Source organism: Garra rufa, chromosome 19, assembly GCF_049309525.1.
Source record: "Garra rufa chromosome 19, GarRuf1.0, whole genome shotgun sequence".
Taxonomy (NCBI): Eukaryota; Metazoa; Chordata; class Actinopteri; order Cypriniformes; family Cyprinidae; genus Garra; species Garra rufa.
Genome location: NC_133379.1, coordinates 38,729,465 through 38,750,655, shown reverse-complemented (window position 1 = coordinate 38,750,655; position 21,191 = coordinate 38,729,465). Strand labels below are relative to the sequence as shown.

At 27.7% G+C, this 21,191-nt stretch overlaps 2 protein-coding genes across 2 annotated transcripts in view; both read right to left on the bottom strand.

The window, feature by feature from the left end:
* dym (dymeclin) overlaps positions 1-1,963 on the bottom strand; it is an 85,008-nt gene extending 83,045 nt beyond the window's left edge. Inside the window, exon 1 of the mRNA XM_073824059.1 lies at positions 1,787-1,963. The gene's annotated coding sequence lies outside the window, so the exon portion shown is untranslated. The remainder of the gene's footprint in view (positions 1-1,786) is intronic.
* Positions 1,964-5,894: 3,931 nt separating this feature from the next.
* atp8b1 (ATPase phospholipid transporting 8B1) overlaps positions 5,895-21,191 on the bottom strand; it is a 19,044-nt gene continuing 3,747 nt past the window's right edge. Inside the window, exons 3-19 of the mRNA XM_073824058.1 lie at positions 20,698-20,888; positions 20,405-20,613; positions 18,432-18,475; positions 16,864-17,020; positions 16,533-16,721; positions 16,342-16,454; positions 14,582-14,746; positions 14,222-14,333; positions 14,062-14,137; positions 13,845-13,968; positions 12,079-12,370; positions 10,834-11,057; positions 9,156-9,239; positions 8,803-9,048; positions 8,507-8,645; positions 6,667-6,797; positions 5,895-6,566 (exon numbers count right to left, since the gene is read on the bottom strand). Of these exons, the coding sequence (XP_073680159.1) occupies positions 6,336-6,566; positions 6,667-6,797; positions 8,507-8,645; positions 8,803-9,048; positions 9,156-9,239; positions 10,834-11,057; positions 12,079-12,370; positions 13,845-13,968; positions 14,062-14,137; positions 14,222-14,333; positions 14,582-14,746; positions 16,342-16,454; positions 16,533-16,721; positions 16,864-17,020; positions 18,432-18,475; positions 20,405-20,613; positions 20,698-20,888 (2,727 nt within the window). The 3' untranslated portion in view covers positions 5,895-6,335. The remainder of the gene's footprint in view (positions 6,567-6,666; positions 6,798-8,506; positions 8,646-8,802; positions 9,049-9,155; positions 9,240-10,833; positions 11,058-12,078; positions 12,371-13,844; positions 13,969-14,061; positions 14,138-14,221; positions 14,334-14,581; positions 14,747-16,341; positions 16,455-16,532; positions 16,722-16,863; positions 17,021-18,431; positions 18,476-20,404; positions 20,614-20,697; positions 20,889-21,191) is intronic.

Here is a 21,191-nt window from a genome sequence, read left to right as displayed (position 1 = left end):
TACTGTTTTGATTAAATAAAAGCAGCCTTGTGAGAAAAAGATAATTTTGTTATATCTTAGGATATTTAGATTGAAAACCTATTTTAAAAAAATATTTAAAATTCTAATAATATTTCATATTTTTACTGTTTTTTTTTTTTTTTTTTTTTATTAAATGCAGCCTTGGTGAACAAAACATATTTTTATTTTCAAAAACAATGTAATACAAAAACACTCAAATTAAAAAAAATAATAATTATATAGAGAAAAGTAATTCTTATTTTTAAATAAAAAAAATATTTTAAATTGTAATAATATTTGACAATATTATTTTATTTATTTAACTAAATAAATGCCTACTCTGTAAACAAAATAGTTTATTTTCAAACACCTAATGTAATACAAAAACATTCAGAACATGCAGAAAAAATGTCACTTATTTTTAAAGAAAAAATATTTAAAATTGTAAGAATATTAAAGAATATTATTTTTTTTTATTTAGTTAATTTTTATTAAATAATTGCAGCCTCAGTGAACAAAAGAGATTTGAGTTCAAAAACAATGTAATACAAAAACATTCTTAAAATAAAAATGTTAATTATATAGAGAAAATGTCGTTCTTATTTTAAAGAAAAAACTATTTAAATTGTAATATTTCACAATATTATTTAAATTATTTATTTGTATGTATATTTTTTTTTATTAAATACAGCCTCTATGAACAAAAGATATTTTTATTTTCAAAAACATCATGTAATACAAAAACACTCAAAAAATAAAAATGTTAATTATAGAGAAAATGTTACTCTTATTTTTAAAGAATAAATATTTTAAATTGTAATAATATTTCAAAATATCGTTTTTTATGCATTTTATTTATTTTTTGATTAAATAAATGCAGCCTTGGTGAACAAATGAGATTTTCATTTTCAAAAACATAATATAATACAAAAACATTCATAAAATAAGTGTTAATTATATAGAGAAAATGTTATAGAAAACATTTTTTATTTAGAATTGGTATAATATTTCACATTATATATATATATATATATATATATATATATATATATATATATATATATATATATATATATATGCTTAACTTAAAAAGTGTTTAAGTTCTTGACAGATTGAGATTCACAAATAGATGCAAAAACAATTATGATGCAAAGGCGCAAAAAAAATCTTGCCATTCATTAAATGTTAGTGTAAACACAAAGACTGAAATCAATAATTAATTGAATGCAATCCAGCACTGCTATCAACATTACAGGTGACAAAAGACTAATGAATGGCCTTCACAAAACAAAGAAACTACTCCAACACCTGCAGGACCCTGTGAGTTAAAAATGATCCTGCAAAGTTTAGATTATAGCCTTTACACTTTATAATACAATAAATTAAATACTCCACTGTATAGATAAATATGCCTGACATACATACTATAATTATGATTTCAAACAGTTAGAAAAGACTGCTTTATAATATGCGCGTCGAAACTCATTTAGCTTGTTCATTTACTTTGACAGATTGGGCTTTCCTGAGCTAACTGCCTTATAAAAATGTCAAATTACTCACTTCACAGCTTTTATACGTTACGCACCACATACAAAATATCTAGAATGTAGTTAAATATTCATTTATACGACTATTTCTCGGTGTGTAACTGCCTATGTAGAAGTTAATAAGTATCCAGGTAGCTATACACCTAGCAACAATTAGCCTGCAGACTCGGGTGAACGGAGAAATCCATTGTAAACCTGTTAGCTTCCATGCTAACAAGCTAACGGCCAGCATAACTTACCTGATGAATGTCAGATTTGACAGCGCCTCAGAAAAGCCACTTGCGATCCGCTGGACAGACGCCTATGTGTTCTCAGACGATTGAAAGTAAATGAGTGGTAATTAGTGAACGTAAATATCCAGTACAGCGTGTTTTGCAGTGGAAGTTGAGGCAGTGTTGACTCTATTAGCTCTGCGTCTCCACGTCGCCACTGACGCTGGTGACATCTCAGCTCATCGAGCACGCGCAGAATAACGCTCCAATCAGAGTGAGGAGGAGAATCGGGCTTATGAATATTAATTAGAATTCAGAACGAAGTTGACAGGTTGACACGATCTTGTTAATATTAAGTAGATTATAAATTCGCAGAACGAATGAAGACTTTTATTAATGGTTCAGATACTTACATTCTTAATATATATTTTTTGTAACATTAAATATAAAGTCTTCAAAAAAATAAAAATAAAAAAGAAATCATTAGTTTTAATTACCAAGGAGACATCAAATTAACCAAAAGTGTTAGAAAATACATTTATTAAAAATGAAAATGAATGAATCCTATGAACTGTCTATTTAACAAAGAAAAAAAATCACAATTTCCACAAAAATGTGAAAAAGCACATTTTTTACGAAAAAAGTCAAACGTTTTATATATATAAAAAAAATTACATTGTAATAATATTTTACAATGATATTTGTTTTACTGTATTTTTGATTAAATAAATGCAGCCTCTGTGAACAAAAGAGATTTTTATTTTCATAAACATAATGTAATACAAAAACATTCATAAAATAAAAATGTATAAAAATTAATTATATGGAGAAAATGTTATTCTTATTTTTAAGGAATGTTTTTAGTTATATTTCACAATATTATTTCATTTATTTATTTTAAATAAATGCAGCCTCGGTGAACAAAAAACATATTATTAATACAAAAAATTTCGTAAAATTATAATTATCTCTACATATTAATTATATAGAGAAAAGTTTTTCTTATTTTTAAAGAAAAAATACTCTTAAATAGTAATAATATTTCACACTATTCTTTAAATTTTTTTATTTGTTTATTTATTTTTATTAAATAAAAGCATCCTCTGTGAACAAAATATATACAAATATATATTATTAATACAAAAATATTCATAAAATAAAAGTTTTATTATATTGATAAAATTATATTTTATTTTTAAAGAAATAGTATTTTAAATTGTAATAATATTTCACAATATTATTTTTTTGTTTATTTATTTGTTTTTTATTAAATAAATGCAGCTTCGGTGAACAAAAGGGATTTTTCTTTTCAAAAACATAATGTAATACAAAAACATTCATAAAAGAAAAATGTTAATTATATAGAGAAATGTTATTCTTATTTTTAAAGAAAATATATTTTAAACTGTAATACATATATATATATATATATATATATATATATATATATATATATATATATATATATGTATATATATATATTCTTAAAATAAAAAAATAATTATATATTCTTATTTTTAAAGAAGAATTGCACTAATATTTCACAATATTATTTTATTTATATTTTTAGTTAAATAAATGCAGCCTCTGTGAACTTTTTCAAAAGCATATTATACAAAAACATTCATAAAATAAAACTGTTAATTATATAGAGAATATGTTATTCTTATTTTTAAAGAAAAAAACATTTTAAATTGTAATTTTTTTTACAATATTCTTTTCTTTTTTTATTTCTTTTTTTATTTTTATCAAATAAATGCAGCCTCGCGAACAAACAAGATTTTACTTTTCAAAAACATGTTATGCAAAAATATTCATGAAATAAAAATGTTAATTATATACAGAAAAAGTTATTCTAATTTTATTTATTTATTTTTTTTTTAATTAATGCAGCCTATAGGTGAGAGATTTTTCTTTTCAAAAACAATGTACTACCAAGTCATTCATAAAATAAAAATGTTATTCATATAGAGAAAATGTTATTCTTATTTTTAAAGAACAAAATATTTTAAATTATAATAATATTTCATAATATAATTTATTCATTTATTATTATTTTTTTGTTAAATAAATGCAGCTTTGGTAAACAAGAGATTTTTCTTTTCAAAAAAATTAATACAAAAATATTCATAAAATAAAAATGTTAATTATATAGAGAAAATATTATTCTTATTTTTAAAGAAAAAATATTTTAAATTGTAATAACATTTCACAATATTATTATTTTATTTTTTACATTTTTTAAATTAAATAAATGCCTCAGTGAACAAACAAGATTTTTCTTTTCAAAAACAAAATATGAAAAAATGTTAATTATATAGAGAAAATGTTCTACAGTTTTATATACTGGAATAATAAACAATCCAATATTAAGACATTTCAAAAAACATTGTTCTATATCTTATTCTTTATTTATAGACATTTGTGCAAAGTATATTACAGTACATTACATACAGACAATCCACGGAGCTGTGTACAAGTACGTTTGTCATGTGACTGATTTGGCTGGATAAAGCCTTTTCCGCTCATTTCACGTACACATTTAGAACAACCAGCCTAATAAATATTTCTCATAACTGATATCATAACATGGTAGATTTCTTAAAATCTTGTAACAGTTCTCAAGTCACTAGGGTTAAAAAATGAGAAAGATACGTCCACCTCCCAAGTCCCTGTACCAAAGTGCAAAGTCATTTCCATGATAGAAGAAAACAAATCGTCATTAAGGCTTCATTCTTTCGCAGACGGAGATTTTCCGTCAGGAGCTGATGGCAAGACGACCCATTTAACATGAACTCACAGAACAACAATGAAATATTACATGAGAGAAGACACCACAGCGAGTGCGTTAAAAACCATCTATGACCCTCTAGGCAGGTTTTTACGGGACGTACGGTTAAAACTGAGCGAAACGCAGGTCTTATGAAACAGACGAGCTCAGGAGTATTTATGTAAACATGAGTTTTCACCACTCGAAATTCATTCATTCTTACGGTTCATAAGGAACATCATCGAGAACGACACACCGTCACCCTGAAAAAGATTCAACCGTGAGGAAAATTCATCATAAGGTTTGTGGGATTCAGCCCTTTGCTTTTTTTACAAAAGGGATAACAAATATTTCGGAAATCAAGATGATAATTCCTTACCGAGTTCACATTTTAACATTGACATCTTCAAATGTAGTAAAGAGGAACAAATCTAATCGACACCCTTCACTACACTGCAAAAAATAGATTCTTAATTAGTATTTTTGTCTTGGTTTTCAGTAAAAATATATAAACATTTTAGATTTTGAAACAATTAAGTAATTTAATTGAGAAGCAAAACGTAATATAAATTTTTTTCTGGTCTTATTTATTTATTATTAATAATATAAAAATATTATTTATTTTATTAATTTATTATATAACTTTTATATTTATTATTATTTATGTAGTATTTCAAATAAAGAAAATTGTTTAAGGATCAAGCGAGAGTAATTTTACTTGTGAAGAAAAATTGCAAAATGTTAATTTTATTTTAAATATACATTCTTCATTATGCAATTATGGTTTTAGCAAAAATATATTTCAAAATGTTATCTCTGTATATACAGTGTAACCTCAAACTAAAGAAGTATTCTTTTGATATATTATTAACTTAAATGTTTTATTATTTATTTACTATTTAAAATTATTATTTTTTTAAATCAAAGCAAAATTTATATTTTGATATTTGTAATGTATTTATGGTTTTAAAAAAAGTGATCAAAAAAGTGAAAAATCATGTAAATCAAAATATATTCTCTGTATATATACTGTTATCTCAAAAACTAAATATGCATTGCTTTGATATTATTAATTTAACTCAAGAGCAAAACAGTGTAATATCAATTTTACACTATTTAAAAAAAAAAGAAGCTTTATTTAATTATTTTAATATTTATTATTAATTTTTGTATTTATATTAAACATTATATTATTAACTTTTGACTTAAATTATATCTTCACTCTTTTCTACCTAAAACCATAAATACATAAATTTAAACAAATGATATTTTGCTTCACAAGCAAATTTGTCTTGGCTGATTTTAAACAAAAAAATATTTTAAATAGTATTTAAAAAAAAAAAAAAAAAAAAGTATACCGTTATCTCAAAACTAAATATGTATTGCTTTAATATTTGAAATGAAAAATAAGACAAAAACCCTGTAAGAAATGTTTGCAGTGTATAAATCAAGTTTTAAACGGGCGTTAAGATTAGAAACAGACATTCACACACGCTCTCTTATAAAGGGAAGGACCCTTAGTCGTACTCAATTGTGCAAAAACAGACTCCGAAATAAAAAAGCATGAAATAAAAACCTGAGACGAACAATTTGTTGTACGCAGTGCACAACGTTAAAACCAGTCCTGGTCTTCGGTGAGTGTTTACTTGTACTTTCCCTTTAAATCCCTTGGTCCCCGTTTCCCATTGGCTCTTTGATAAGTCCCTCCCCTTTAAATGACACTTCGCCTCTTCCTATTGGCCCGTTGCGTTGGGCAGCTCATATATGACAGGGTAAAGGCACATAAGCAGGTAGTGGGCGTTGTTTTCAGATGTTTTCGGCCTGAGGAACCTCTCGTATGCTCTCTCTGAGCTCGGGCCGGACACGCGGCCGCTGACGAATGCTGCGTCCCGACGCGATGAGGTCGGCGTAGCCGCGAGAGTGCGAGAAGGCGTAAGCGGAGCGGCGGGATCGTCCGCCGCGCTGGAACGCTGGCTTCTTCTTTTTCCTCTCTTCTTCTTCATCCTCGTGCTCGTATTTCTTCCTGTTCCTCTGGACCTGCGGGAAGAATGTGAGGCTGTAACTTCTCTGAATTTGTTATACTATACTGTATTTAAGCCAGAGGATTTTTGGTCATTGTGTGATTTGAGGATCTCACCTTGTCTCCGACCGAGGGCCAGATGGTTTGATAAAGGAACTGGATGCAGATGACAGGAAGGAGACAGATTCCCACCGTCAGGATGATGGTTAGCCACAGGTACGGCTGTCTCAGAGCGTTAGACGCAGCGCCTATGGGTTAAAACAATAATCAGGTTGCACATCAACTCATATTATGGTCTCTATTTGAGATTTAACAGTCAAAATAATAGTGCAGATGTGTCACCATGGAAGGTTACAGCAAACGTGAGATTTTAATAATATTTAATATTACAACAGTATTTATAAATGCTTTATAGTCAGTTTTTATTTAGATATTAGTTTAAGCTTTAGTCATTTTGCTATGCACTTTTGTCATTTTATTTGTTTTTAAATATTACTATTAGCATTTATTTTTATATTTTCAGGTTTTCATTTTCCTTTTAGTTTATTTTAGCCATTTTATTTTGTGTATGTGTCATTTTGATTACTTTTTAAAAAAAGATCATTTGTTTTATGTTTTTTATTAATTTAATTAATTTCCCGTTCATTTCAAAATGACAAAAAAAATCTAGATTTTAGTAATATTTACATACTATAATAGTATTTATAAATGCTTTATAGTCAGTTTTCATCTAAATATTAGTTTAAGCTTTAGTAATTTAGTTATGCCCTTATGTCGTTTTATTTGTTTTTAAATATTACTATTAGCATTTATTTTTGTATTTTCAGGTTTTCATTTAAATTAGCTATTTTATTTTGTGCATGTGAAATTTTTATTACTTTTTAAAAAAAATATTACTTTTTTTTTTTTTTTTACTTATTTTAGCTTTTGTTTGTTTTTTATTCATTAATTTCCGGTTCATTTCCAGTCATTTCAGTGCTACTATTGGGGTTTTTTCAGGTAATTTTGCTATGCAATTTTTAGCAATTTAATTGTGTGCATTTGTCATTTTTATTACTTTCAGTTTTCTTTTTATATACTACTATTGGAATTTAATTGATTTTATTTATTTTCATTTTATTTTAACTTTTAGTAATTTCGTCATGTGCTTTTCATTTTTTTTTTTTTTTTTTTGGAAATTTTAGTTTTTAAATTTTACTATAATATAATAATTGTTAATATTACTTTTTTACTTTTATTTTATCTTCGTTTTTTTATTGAACAATCTACTTTAATTTCCAGAAATAAATATGCATTTATTTTTGTATTTTCAGGCTTCCATTTTATTTTAGCATTTTTTTTCTACATTTGTCATTCTTATTACTTTTTTCAGTTTTTGTTATTTATTTATTTCAGTTATTTATTTTTGGAAATTTTACTTTAACATTTATTTAAGCTCTACTTGATTTTTTTCAGGTTTTCATTATAATTTTCAATAATGTTGCTATGCAATTTATTACTATTAGCATTTATTTTTGTATTTTCAGATTTTCATTTTAATTGTAGTTAAAATTTTAACAGTTTTATTTTTGCATTGTCATTTTCTTTCAGTTTTTTTTTATATATTACTATTGCCTTTTTTAGGTTTTAATTTGAATTTTATTTCATTTTTAGTAATTTTGTGTCTGTTACTTTTTAACTTTTAATTTAGGTATAGTTTCTAGCTATGGTTTCTATAAAACATGTATATCATATACAAAAGAAACCGTATAAATAACAATAATCATACAATTTTTGCTCATATTGTAATATTTTTGCTAATTCATCTCACCAATCCCAATCTTAGACCATCATGTGTCAAGAAAAGCATGGGCTATTTTTAGTTTTGTTTTAGGTTTCATTTTTGGAGCGTCAGTTCTTTTACGCAAACCACCACTAGATTTTTTGCAATAAATGTTAGTAGGACTTCATGACCCACCTGTGAAAGTGAAGGTGGTTGGGAAAATGACGTGGATTCCTGCACTGTGGATGTCAAACATGATGCCGAAGTAAATAGCTATACTGCCCAGCACCGCAAAACAGTTGACAAACGTCCAGTAGGAGGTGTTCAACGAGATCTGGATCATAAAAACACAATATTCCGTTAGATCAATGAGAACAACCTCTTTCGATTGCAGATCTACAACTTTTTGAAGATCCGGTTAACATTCAAGTATAATTCGAGTTAGAAATGTGGAGACGTTGTCACATGATCAAAATGGACCAATCAGGCACCTGCAGGTTGACGGTGATGATGAGCGATGAAGCTGCGACCACAGCGAATGACTGGTAATCGGACGGAGCCTCGCCGTCCTGTCCCATGGTCTGCAGGAAGGCGCCGTACGGGATGAAGAAGGTCATGAGGGACGTGAAGATGCCGTGGAACAAACTGATGAAGAAGTTCTTGTAGTTAAACAACGATCCTTGCTGCCCGGGAAGATATAGCTTCGGGAAACGCAAACTCAGTTTGTCATTCACATCCTACAGAAACAAAAAGAGGCGGTTTAAAGGCTGGAAATGAGTCAGGGGTGTTAGTTTGGATGTTATTGTGAGTTTAGCACAGATTAAAGCAGGTAAGGAAGCGATACCTGATCCAGAAGGCCGACAAGGAGAACAGGCAAGCTGCTGTAGCAAACGTTGTACAGGGTGATGAACCAGTCTTCATATGCCGTCTGCAGAACACACACAATAAAGTGTCAACTTTTCTACTTCAGTGCATGTGCTATAAGTTTAATTCATTTGGGGACAACAGTGCCAGTCACATTTGACATAATTTAAACATTTTTGTGGACAGATGATTACAGAATTTCACTAGATTTGTAATGAGAAGCGTTTGTTGTTACAGAAACTTAAAAGGATTCCCCACAGTTTTTCATCAAAATAAAAGCTTTAGGGTTAAACTCTAGCTTAAGTGAAGATGTGAAAAGAAAAATGTTTAATATTATATAATATATAATAAACATACAATATAATATAATTATTTTAAAAGTATTATATTTATATAATATATAAATATTAATTCTAAATATAAAATGATTGTTACATTATTATATTTATATATTAGTCTATAGTATTATAAAAATAATATACAACTATATATCATAAAATAATTTCAAATTTATTTTTTCTTTTAGAGAAAAAAATATAATAATAATAATAATAATAATAATTATTATTATTATTATTATTATTATTATCATATTATCATTATTACTACTACTACTAGTAGTTAAGATAAAAATATATTACTATTGTAAAAAAAAAAAAAATAATAATAATAATAATAATAATAATAATTATTATTATTATTATTATTATTATTATTATTATTATTATTACTACTACTACTACTACTAGTTAAGATAAAAATATATTACTAATGTAAAAAACCCAAACAGTAAAATATTTTAAAAATATGTAAAATATTTTTTCTCAAAATAGCAGTATATTTCTGTCTTATAAAAAATAATAATAATATTTATGTTTCTATATTACTATTGTAATACCAATAGACTGTGAAATAAAGATATAAAATAATTTATTTATAACTACAACAATAAAAATAGTGATAATATTTTTATTGCTATTATTATTATTATTATTATTATTATTATTACTATTATTGATACTACTACTAGTTAAGATAAAAAAAAATAATAATATTGTAAAACACCCGAACAGTAAAATATATTTTAAAAATATGCAAAATAATTTATATAATTTTTTCTCAGAATAGCAATTTATTTCTGTCTTAGGAATAATAATTATAATAATAATAATAATACATTACTATTGTAATACAACTACGCTGTAAAATAAATATATAAAATAATTTATAACTACAACAACAATAAAAATAGTGATAATATTTTATTGTTATTATTATTATTTTATTATTAGTAGTAGTAAGAACAAAATATATTACTGTTTTAATAAAACTGCAGTTTAAAATAAATACATTAAAATATGCTAAATAAGAAATAAGAAAACAATAAATAATAATAATAATAATATTTTTTTAATCTATTATTATTATTATTATTATAAAACAATTGAAAAATAAAATAAATATTAAAAAATATGTAAAATATTATTATTTTTATTATTATATAATTTCCTTCAGAGCTACAGTATAGGGCCTGAGAATCAGACAATAAGTTTTCAGCTAGTAGGTCAAAAGTAAATGAACTCAGATACCGTTCAAATTTTATGCCCTTAATGTTGAGGCAATATTTCATCAATTCTGAATGTAGATCTCTCTCTTACCTGTGAGGAAAATCCATTGAAGAAGGAGAACCAGAAGTGCACCAGGGTGAAGGCGAAGTTCTTGTAGAAGAAGTAGCGCAGGAATTTGCACATGCGGATGTAGGACCAACGTCCGTGGACCAGCAGGAGGCGCTCAAGGTAACGGAACTGAGCAAAGGCATAATCACTGGACATCACCGCCTGCATCCCTTCCTGACCACTGATACCTACACCGATGTCCGCAGCTGCAGAGGAACACAGGAAGGAGAGGTTAGCTCTACAATTGCACTTTATACTCTTGAGAAAACACTTCAAACTAATTAATACTTTGAGGAAGTTGATTCCCTTATAAATAAAATAAGATAAATTCAGCTAGTTGCCAAAAAACATTTCTAATTTAGGTTTAGTTTTACTTTAAATAATAAAATAACTAAAACTAAAGGTTTTCTACAAATTTTAGTACCACCTTATATGAAATTTAAGACCTAAACCTGTAATGGAAACACATATAATATTACATACATACAGTATATGTATGATTTAATGTGTTTAATGTAAAAAGGAAAATAATTTATAAAACTAAAATGTCATTAATGATATTTACTTAACAATATACAGTGAACTTCCCATTTCAGCAGACAATATTGCACACAAAAATATTTTATAAGCAATTTTTTTAACTTTTAAATACTTAAATCTGCATATTTTTTTATTTACCTTTCTAAAGGCCTATTTTTTTAATTTTTTAATGTATGCATTACCTTTAATTTCAAATTATTTCTATTCAACAATAAATTCTATAGGGATGTTACCAGGCAGATTAAATAATTTACACTGCAAAATTACAAGTGCGATAAATAATATATAAATGATGTTAGAAGATTAATGTTTTAAACACATTTATGAATTTACAAACAAGAAATGTTTGGGGGAAACAGTCATTAGGTTCATCAGACTGAAGATATTTTAGCGGTAAAGTGACAAAAAAAATATTTAAGACCCATCTAATCTGAATTTAAGACATTTTAAGACTTTTTAAGGACACCCTGCTGAAATAAATAATTCTACTTAAAAAAATAAATACATGCAATTAATAAATGCATAAAAAGGAAAAAAACACATGACAAAAATACTAAAACTTTATCAAAAATTATCATGATAACAGAAAATATAAAACAATAGAAACTCTATTTAAAAAAAAAACGCTCTAATAGTATCTGAATGACACTAGGTGGGGATGAGGAATCAGATTGGGCTCTCACTCACTCTTGATCATGTTGACGTCATTGGCTCCGTCTCCGATGGACAGAGTCACAGCCTTTTTGTAGCGTTTGACCAGACTGACCACATTGGCTTTTTGTTTGGGTGTGACGCGACAGCAGATGACCGCACTGCATTCACACGCCATGTCCACGAAATCTTCCTGTCTCTTTTCTTTCTCCCAATCATCAACGGGCTGGTTGCTGTCCGGAGGGTTGGTGGAGTTATGGTGGCGTTTCCTGAGCTTCTTCAGACGCAAGCGACGGCGCTTCTTCTTCTTCTCGTACAGAATCTCATTCTGCACAGAAAAAAAAGTGCTTTAGACTAATAATTCAAGATAAAAACTTTTATTCACCTCCTGTTGTTCTGATCAACTTTTAATTTTCATTTTAAAGGTAATACTAAGGCCAGTATGTACATTTAGAATCAGTCTTCTGTGAGAAAAGAAAAAATTATTAGATAATGCCAATATATTTTAACATTTTATTTTCACTGAATTTTTTTAATTTCAGTGTTTCTCTTGTTTTAATTATCTATTGAATTTTAGTTTTTTTTTTTTTTGTTCCACAGTCATATAATTTGTTGTCCAGCCAAATTATATTGGGGGAGAAAGGGGAAAAATATAAAATAAAATCTTTTTTTTATTTAAAAATTGTTTTGTTTTTTGTTTGTTTTTGTCTCTTTCAAAACACTAGTAAATGTAAATTATTATTTCACTTTAAACTGACAATTTTTTATTTTAATATATATTAAAATGCAATTTATTCCTGTGATGCAAAGCTGAATTTCCAGCATCATTACTTTAGTCTTCAGTTTGATAAATTGACAGTTTTTTTTATCTTTGATTCTGTTATTTGATGTTTGATTTTAAGAAATATACATGACAAACTATTATATAATACCAATGGTTTTAAACAATTCAGCAAATGAGACATTCATAAAGTTGCTTAAATTAAAACAGTTTAGACAATATTAACTTAAAATCTGAACGGTTTTGTAAACATTTATATAAATTCATTAATATAATAAAAACAGTATTAATGTATTATTATTATTTTTTTAATGTAATTTATTCCTGTGATGCAAAGCTGAATTTCCAGCATCATTACTCCAGTCTTTAGTTGGATAAACTGAACGTTTTTTTTTTATCTTTGATTTTGTTTATTTGATGTTTAATCAATTTAATATATTATATATAACATACAATATTTTTGAACAATATTAACTTAAAATTTACTTGAAAACATTTTAACATAATGCATATTACATTATTGTCAAGAACCTTTGAACAATTTTGTATAAATTGATAGTTTGTCTAAGTTTGATTTTATTTAATTCAAAAATATAGTAAAAACAGTTCTAATGTAAAATACTTTAAAATTACTTTTTTTGAATATATTAAAACAAGTACAAAAAAACTATAATATAATGCTAATATTTCTGTACAATTTAGCAAATGAGACATTCATGATATTACTTAAATTAAATCAGTTTAGACAATACTAACTTAAACTTTACTTAAAAAGATTTTAACATAATTCATATTACATTAACTATCAAAAAATGGTCTGAATCAAAAACTTTAGAACGATTTTGTATAAATTGATAGTTGTGTCTAAGTTTGATTTTGTTTATTTGACAAAAGTGTACATGTAAGCCAAAGCGATTTAATTTCACACGCAGCTGATTATTGAACTAAAATAAATCAACCTCATGTCAAATCGAATGGTTTGATTAGTGTTTAGGGGTCGATTAGTGTTCGATGAACGTACCAGCCAGCCTCCAGTGATGATAAGTGCGTTCTTGCCGTTCTCTGGGAAAAACTGCTCCTTCAGCTTCTTATTGCGTCCTTGAGGGTCGTTGCGCCTTTGGGTCTGTCTGTTCCTCAGCTGAACACTGAGAGAGAAACACAGAGAAACATCTGGACATTAGAAACCAGATGGACCATCTCTATGCTGCCACCTTGAGGTGCCGTCGGCTGAAACGTACTTCACATCCTCTCCGTAGTGGATCTTCATGTCGTCGGTCAGCAGCTGGCAGGAGTAGCCGATGTTCTCAGCGGTCTCTGAATATGAGACAAACAAAATCTATTAGAAATCAAACCTACCTCCTTTAAACTAACTCAATATTTTACACGTTCATCGCTTACCTTTCTTGTCTCCAGTCAGAACCCAGATCTTGATATCAGCTTTGGCCAGTTTTGCGATGGTTTCCGGAACACCGTCCTGAAGTTTATCTTCAATGGCTGTCGCTCCAATCAGCTGAATGAATCAACATAAATAACAGTTTTTAACATTCTAACTATTATATTACTCTCATTTTTAAGTCACTGTGGATAAAAATGTGTGCTAAATGAATGAATGTAAATGTCAAACATTAATCATTCAAGCACATGGTCATCAGCCGATAGCAATTAGCCAAACACTGGCAGGTTAATGAGCTTGACTAATATATCAATTGATCACTAGTCACTGAAATGAGTAATGCTTTTCCTTTCTTATTTCCATACCAGAAGGTTTTTCTCAATCTCTTCGTACACCACGTCCAGAGCCTCCTCACGGTCTCCCATTGAAATGCTGGCGGCCTGGTGTTTCTGAGACCAGGCTTCGAACTCCGCCTGACTGATGTCCTTATAGCACAGACACAGAGTTCGCAGGGTCTCGTTTGCAAAGATCTGAAAGAAAAATCAAACCGTTTAGCACACAATGCATGCAATTCTGCTTTAAAGCAAGACGCTACAGAAAATCTTCATGCACCAGACAATTTTGAGAATTTGGGCTGTTTGACTTTTCTTAATGTACTGTTTCAGAATAGTGGAAAGAAAATGTTTAATTCTTTATTTGATTATCAATTTATGTCTGTAGATTTCAATTACAATACTTATCTTTAATCAAAGGCTTTTTCTCAAAATGAGTTTTTTCTCCACTTCAGCAGCACAGACATACACCAAAATGAACAGTTTTATATGCCCACCTATATTCTCAAGGTTTTTACTTAGAAATTTGTGCATATATCACTCGATTTTATTATTGCACATTATTTATGTTTCAATTATAATACAGATCTTTAAAGGCTGTTTCTCAAAATAATTTTTTTCTCAACTTCAGCAGCACTTCCATGCACCAAAATTTACAGTTTTATTCCCATCTATATTCTAAAGGTTTTTACTTAGAGGTTTGTAGTTAACATTAGTTAACCACATTAGTTAACATGAACTAATAATGAACTGCACTTAAACAGCATTTATTAATCTTTGTTAATGTTAATTTCAACATTTACTAATACATTATTAAAATCTTGTTAACATTAGTTAATGCAGTGTGAACTAACATGAACAAACAATGAACAACTGTATTTCCGTTAACTAACGTTAATGAAGATTAGTAAATACAGTAACTAATGTATTGCTCATGGTTAGTTCATGTTAGTTAATACATTAACTAATGTTTAACTAATGAACCTTATTGTAAAGTGTTACCCACATTATTTATGTTTCAATTATAATACAGATCTTTAAAGGCTGTTTCTCAAAATAATTTTTTTCTCAACTTCAGCAGCACTTACATACATCAAAATTTACAGATTTATTCCTATCTATATTCTAAAGGTTTTTACTGAGAGGTTTGCTCATATATCATTCGATTTTATTATTGCACATTATTTACGTTTCAATTATAATACAGATCTTTAAAGGCTGAATCTCGAAATTACTTTTTTCTCAACTTCAGCAGCACTTCCATGCACCAAAATTTACAGATTTATTCCTATCTATATTCTAAAGGTTTTTACAGAGAGGTTTGCTCATATATCATTCGATTTTATTATTGCACATTATTTATGTTTCAATTATAATACAGATCTTTAAAGGCTGAATCTCGAAATTACTTTTTTCTCAACTTCAGCAGCACTTCCATGCACCAAAATCTACAGATTTATTCCTATCTATATTCTAAAGGTTTTTACTTAGAGGTTTGTTCATATCATTCGATTTTATTTTTGCACATTATTTATGTTTCAATTATAATACAGATCTTTAAAGGCTGTTTCTCAAAATGAGTTTTTTCTAAACTTCTTAAGTTATCATTGGTGGCATTGCCATGGTGCATCAACGTTTTTGGTCTGTTCTTCACAAAAAGCAATCATACATCTGCTAAAGACTTTAAATCAGGATTACAGTGTTTCTGTTTTCATTTTCATTTGAGCATGGCAATGGCATGCTGAACCTCATTATCATATGCTAATGCATTTATTTAAATTCTTGGTACTCACATCTAGAGCTTCTTGCGTCGTTTCTTTGTTCTTGGTATTGGGATCGAGTCGCTGGTAGATCACAGTGTCTGCGCCCTTACAGTACAGACGGATTTTACCATCTGGAAATCTCACTACACACAAAAACACATAAGAGTGAGAAACAGATGACAGCGACTGACAGACAGAAAGTGAAGAACAAAAAGACTCACGGATGATAGACATGCGTTTGCGGTCGCTGTTGAAGTCGAGCAGAGCGAGCATCTCGTAGGTCTCCTCATGGTCCATTTCCATAATAGTGATGGTGTCCTGCGTTCGGGACAGGAACACGAACCCAAAGTTGCGAGCGGCCGTGACCAGAGCGCCCTCATCAGGAGATGCGGCCTGATACACCAGTTCCTCTGAAGAAAGAGTAAATATGCAGTGCACAAATTAACTTCACTATCAGCTGCATTTTCTGCTAAATAAATCTAAGATGAAAGCAAAAATGCTTCTATTACTGTGTGAACAGTTTATAATTGCATAATGTCAGCAGACTCTCACCCCCTTTCTGCTCAACCATGACGGTGTGACACAAGGACAGGAGTTTGAAGAACTCCAGTATTTGCGGATCCTTCTTCGAACGGATACTGGACACGAGGAAACTGTCTTCAAACTGGAACTTCTTGTCAGCATACTTATTCCAACTGAAATCCACATACTGAGTGAAAATTAGAGAGAAAGTTAAATAATTATAAGTGATCAATCAAACATTTTGACAAAAAAAAAACAAAAAAAAAAACGAATAATCACATATGTTAAATACGTAATAAATAAAATAAATAAATGCACTCTGTAAGAATAAAATTCACTCTCTAAAATGAATAAATTGAATCCCTATAAATAAACAATTAATCAAATAAATACTGAATGCATGTTTTATAAATAAAAATAAATTAATTAAATTAATTAAAATAATCAAATATATAAAAGTACTTGCTATAAACAAAATGTAATAAAAACACTTAAAACTATAAATGCACTTTCTATAAATACAATAATAATCAAAAAAAAATTATAAACACATTCTCTATAAAAGTTGTACAAGTACTCGCTATAAATAAAAGTAAAATAATACCAATAAATACAACTATATAATTGTCCCCTCTATAAATAAATAAAAATAAATAAATATAGAAATGTACTTGCTATAAACCAAATGTAATAAAAACACTCAATTAATAATGAATAATAAACAAAATCCCAATAAATAATAATAATCAATAAACAAAATTATAAATGCACTCTCTATGAAAGCTGTAAAAGTACTTGCTATAAAAAAAATAATAACAATAAAACTATATAATTGTACTCTCTATAAATAAAAAAAAAACAATCAAAATTATAAACGCACTTTTTATGAAAATTTAAAAGTACTTGCTATAAATAAAAATAAAATCAATAAATAAAACTATATAATTGTACCCTCTATAAATAAAAATAAATAAAAACCAATCAAATATATATCATATTATAATATATATACATACATATATACATACTCGCTATAAACCAAATGTAATAAAACACTCAATAAAATTATAAACGCACTCTCTATGAAAGTAAAAAATAAATAAAAACCTCTCTCTCTCTCTATAAAAATGTACTCACTAAACAAAATGTAATAAAACACTCAATAAATAAATTAGTCAATAAAATTCTAAATGCACTCTCTATGAAAAGTACTCTCTATAAATAAAAAATAATAAAACTAAAATAAATAAAACAATATAATTTTACGCTCTAAGTAAAAATTAAATATTATCAATAAATAAAACTATATAAATGTACTATATAAATAAAATAAAATCAATCAAATCAATCAATAAAACTAAGGAAATCTACTATTTAATTAAAAAATAATAAATTAAATAAATCAAATAAACTATAAATGACAGTGTAATTCATAAATGACACATTTATATGCATTTATAGTTTTATTTGATTTAATTAATTACTAATATTTTTTTAATTATAGAATAATTTAATATAGAATAATTATTAAATAAATAAATACACTCTATAATAAAATTTATAAAATAAACAAGCAATTTTAAGTACTGAAGTAATACCTTTCCACGATCCAAGGACACACCATCAGCACTGGTGGGCTCACCTACGGATAAACATAAAGAGTTGTCAATTCTCACGCTAATTAAGTCCACTGAGTAATTAAAGCAGTGACACTAAATATCGTTAAATGATAACACACTAAAGCACACTTGTGAGTGCAGACAGCATGGAATGAGTCGTCTCAAGATACCTTTTAACTTAGCATGCCGTCTTAAACACGAGGCACTCATTTAACACTCACTGCTAGAGGTTTATAAGCATCAGTAACTATAATTGCCTCTAATCATGTGATGTAATTAAGGAAAAGGAGTGCTATCAAAGCACAAAACATACTGTACCAAGTTATTTTACAGCAAGGTTAAAGATGTCAGGGTGTTTTAAACCCATCCAGGTCAGAAACCTGACCTCTGTGAAACTAAATCCCCAAATCTCTCCCACAGTCACACACACATGTCTCTGGAGTCACAAACACAAACTTGAGGGCTGATATAAACCATATAAACCAAGGATTATATCAGATCGGACACATGACACGCCTTTGATACTCGTCCAAATGCATTTAACATTCAAACACTTGATTTAAATGCATTGATTGGTTTGACAGATAAAACCTCAATAAAAAAATGTGGTTAAATTTCAGTCGACACGACTGCATGTTTTAACCCTGTAAAGCCTGATTTACATCTTCAGACGTTTTTAGTCTCAAATAGTATAATATAGTGAGAATTATAAAGAATATTAAAAAAAAACTGAGCAAAAAAAGTGATGAAATTTTGATGCTTGTAATGTAAATCAATGAGATCTTTATAACACTATAGCAGAGACTTGCATAAAGTTATAGTAATATAAGTTGTCACTCAAATAATATGTCTTAGAAAGATGACATTTATATTTAATTGATGCTTTAATGCTTAGTTTGATGATCAAAACATACAATGCAATGCAATGCAATAGAATGATGATTAAGAAATGAACAAATAAACATTCCTCAAAAGCCTGATGATCATATACACTTACGGCACAGAAGCTGCTCAATTATACAATTATCTATACGTAATTTTTTAGAAAAATCATGTTGAAAAATGTGAGCACGAAACAATTAATGATAATCATGTTTCATGCTCACATTTTTCAACATGATTTTTCTAAAAAATTGCACATGGGTAATTACATATAAATATTTAAAATTTATTTTTATTTACATTATTATTTATATATATAGTTTTCATTTTCATTTGAATTATAATTAATAAATAAACTAGAAATTCACTTTATAAATACAAACACTGAATAAAAAAAAATTATATATACAAAAATAAAAGTCAAAATATAAATATAAAATAATGTATAAATAATAATAATAATCATTATATAAATAAAAAATAAATGCAATATATAAATAAATTCTTTATAAATGATTAATTAACAAACTTCCATAAATATTCCTAACAATATTTATGTTATTCTTAAGTTATTTTACTTTCTAAAAATGAATTAACAGACATCTGAATGTCTTTTATAGTTTTTATAAATATTCTGGCTATTACTTTTTAATAATAGCTTCTTATATAAATAAATAAATAAACAAATACATATATAAGTGTGTATATGTGTGTGTGCGCATGTATAATAAAATGTATTTAATAAAATAAAACTCAAATAAATTATAGAAATAAATAAATTATATTTTTTGTGCAAGTTATTCGTTTATTTTTTTATTTTGTATATATACAAAATTTATTTCCCTTTTATTTTATTCATTTTTTTAAAAGTAACCAATATATTCTTTACATATGATTTTAGTTTGAACTATAATAACACTGTTGTTTACAACAAGTTTAGATCATCTTGATCATAGTCCTTAGAAACTGTAATATCAAATCAAATAGAGCAGGATTTATAGGGTCAAATTCCTCAAGAACCATTTCTGCTTATATTGTTCCTATAAAAGCAAGGTTTGCGTTTGTCTCACCGTAAGTGCGTCCCGTAATGGTACACTTCTTAAAGGCCATGATGTTCTGTGTGAGCGTGCCGGTTTTATCAGAGAAGATGTACTCGATCTGCCCCAGCTGTTCGTTCAGCGTGGTGGTTCTGGCTTTGGCCGGCGTGTCTTTGTCAGCGTAGTACATCTGCAGATCCCAGTTAATGAACTTACTCTGACCCAAGCGGATCACCTCCACGCTGATAGAACAAAAACCAGTCAGTTATCTGATAATTAATGGTATCTTTGTGCTCAGAGAGCAGAAGAAAAGACAGTTAACCTACCTCACGTAGAGAGAAATGGGCACCATGGTGTTGAGGATGATGATGTAGCCCAGAAACTGAGGAAGCCTTCGGTAAGATGAACTGTAGTCGAGGCCGTCGTACAGATACCAGGCTTTAGAGCCGATGCTCTCGTACCAGTACGTGTGTCCGATGGCCAGACCAGCACAGATCAAAATCAACAACACAAAGATCTGCAGGGAGAATGAGAGAGAGATGAGAAGATATTAGGGTGGGAGATGACAAAGAATTTATTGCATTGTGTTATTACGCTATACATGCATGCTCTATAAATAAAAACAAATATATAAAATGTACAGTCTATAAATATATATTTTATTTCAATATTATATTTTATCAATTTTTATCAATTGTTTTCCTGTTTTTATATATATATAATGTCGTTTAATATAAGTTGCAAAAAATATATAATGTTATATAATATATATAATAATAATATAATATTGTTATATAATATATATATAATAATATATAAA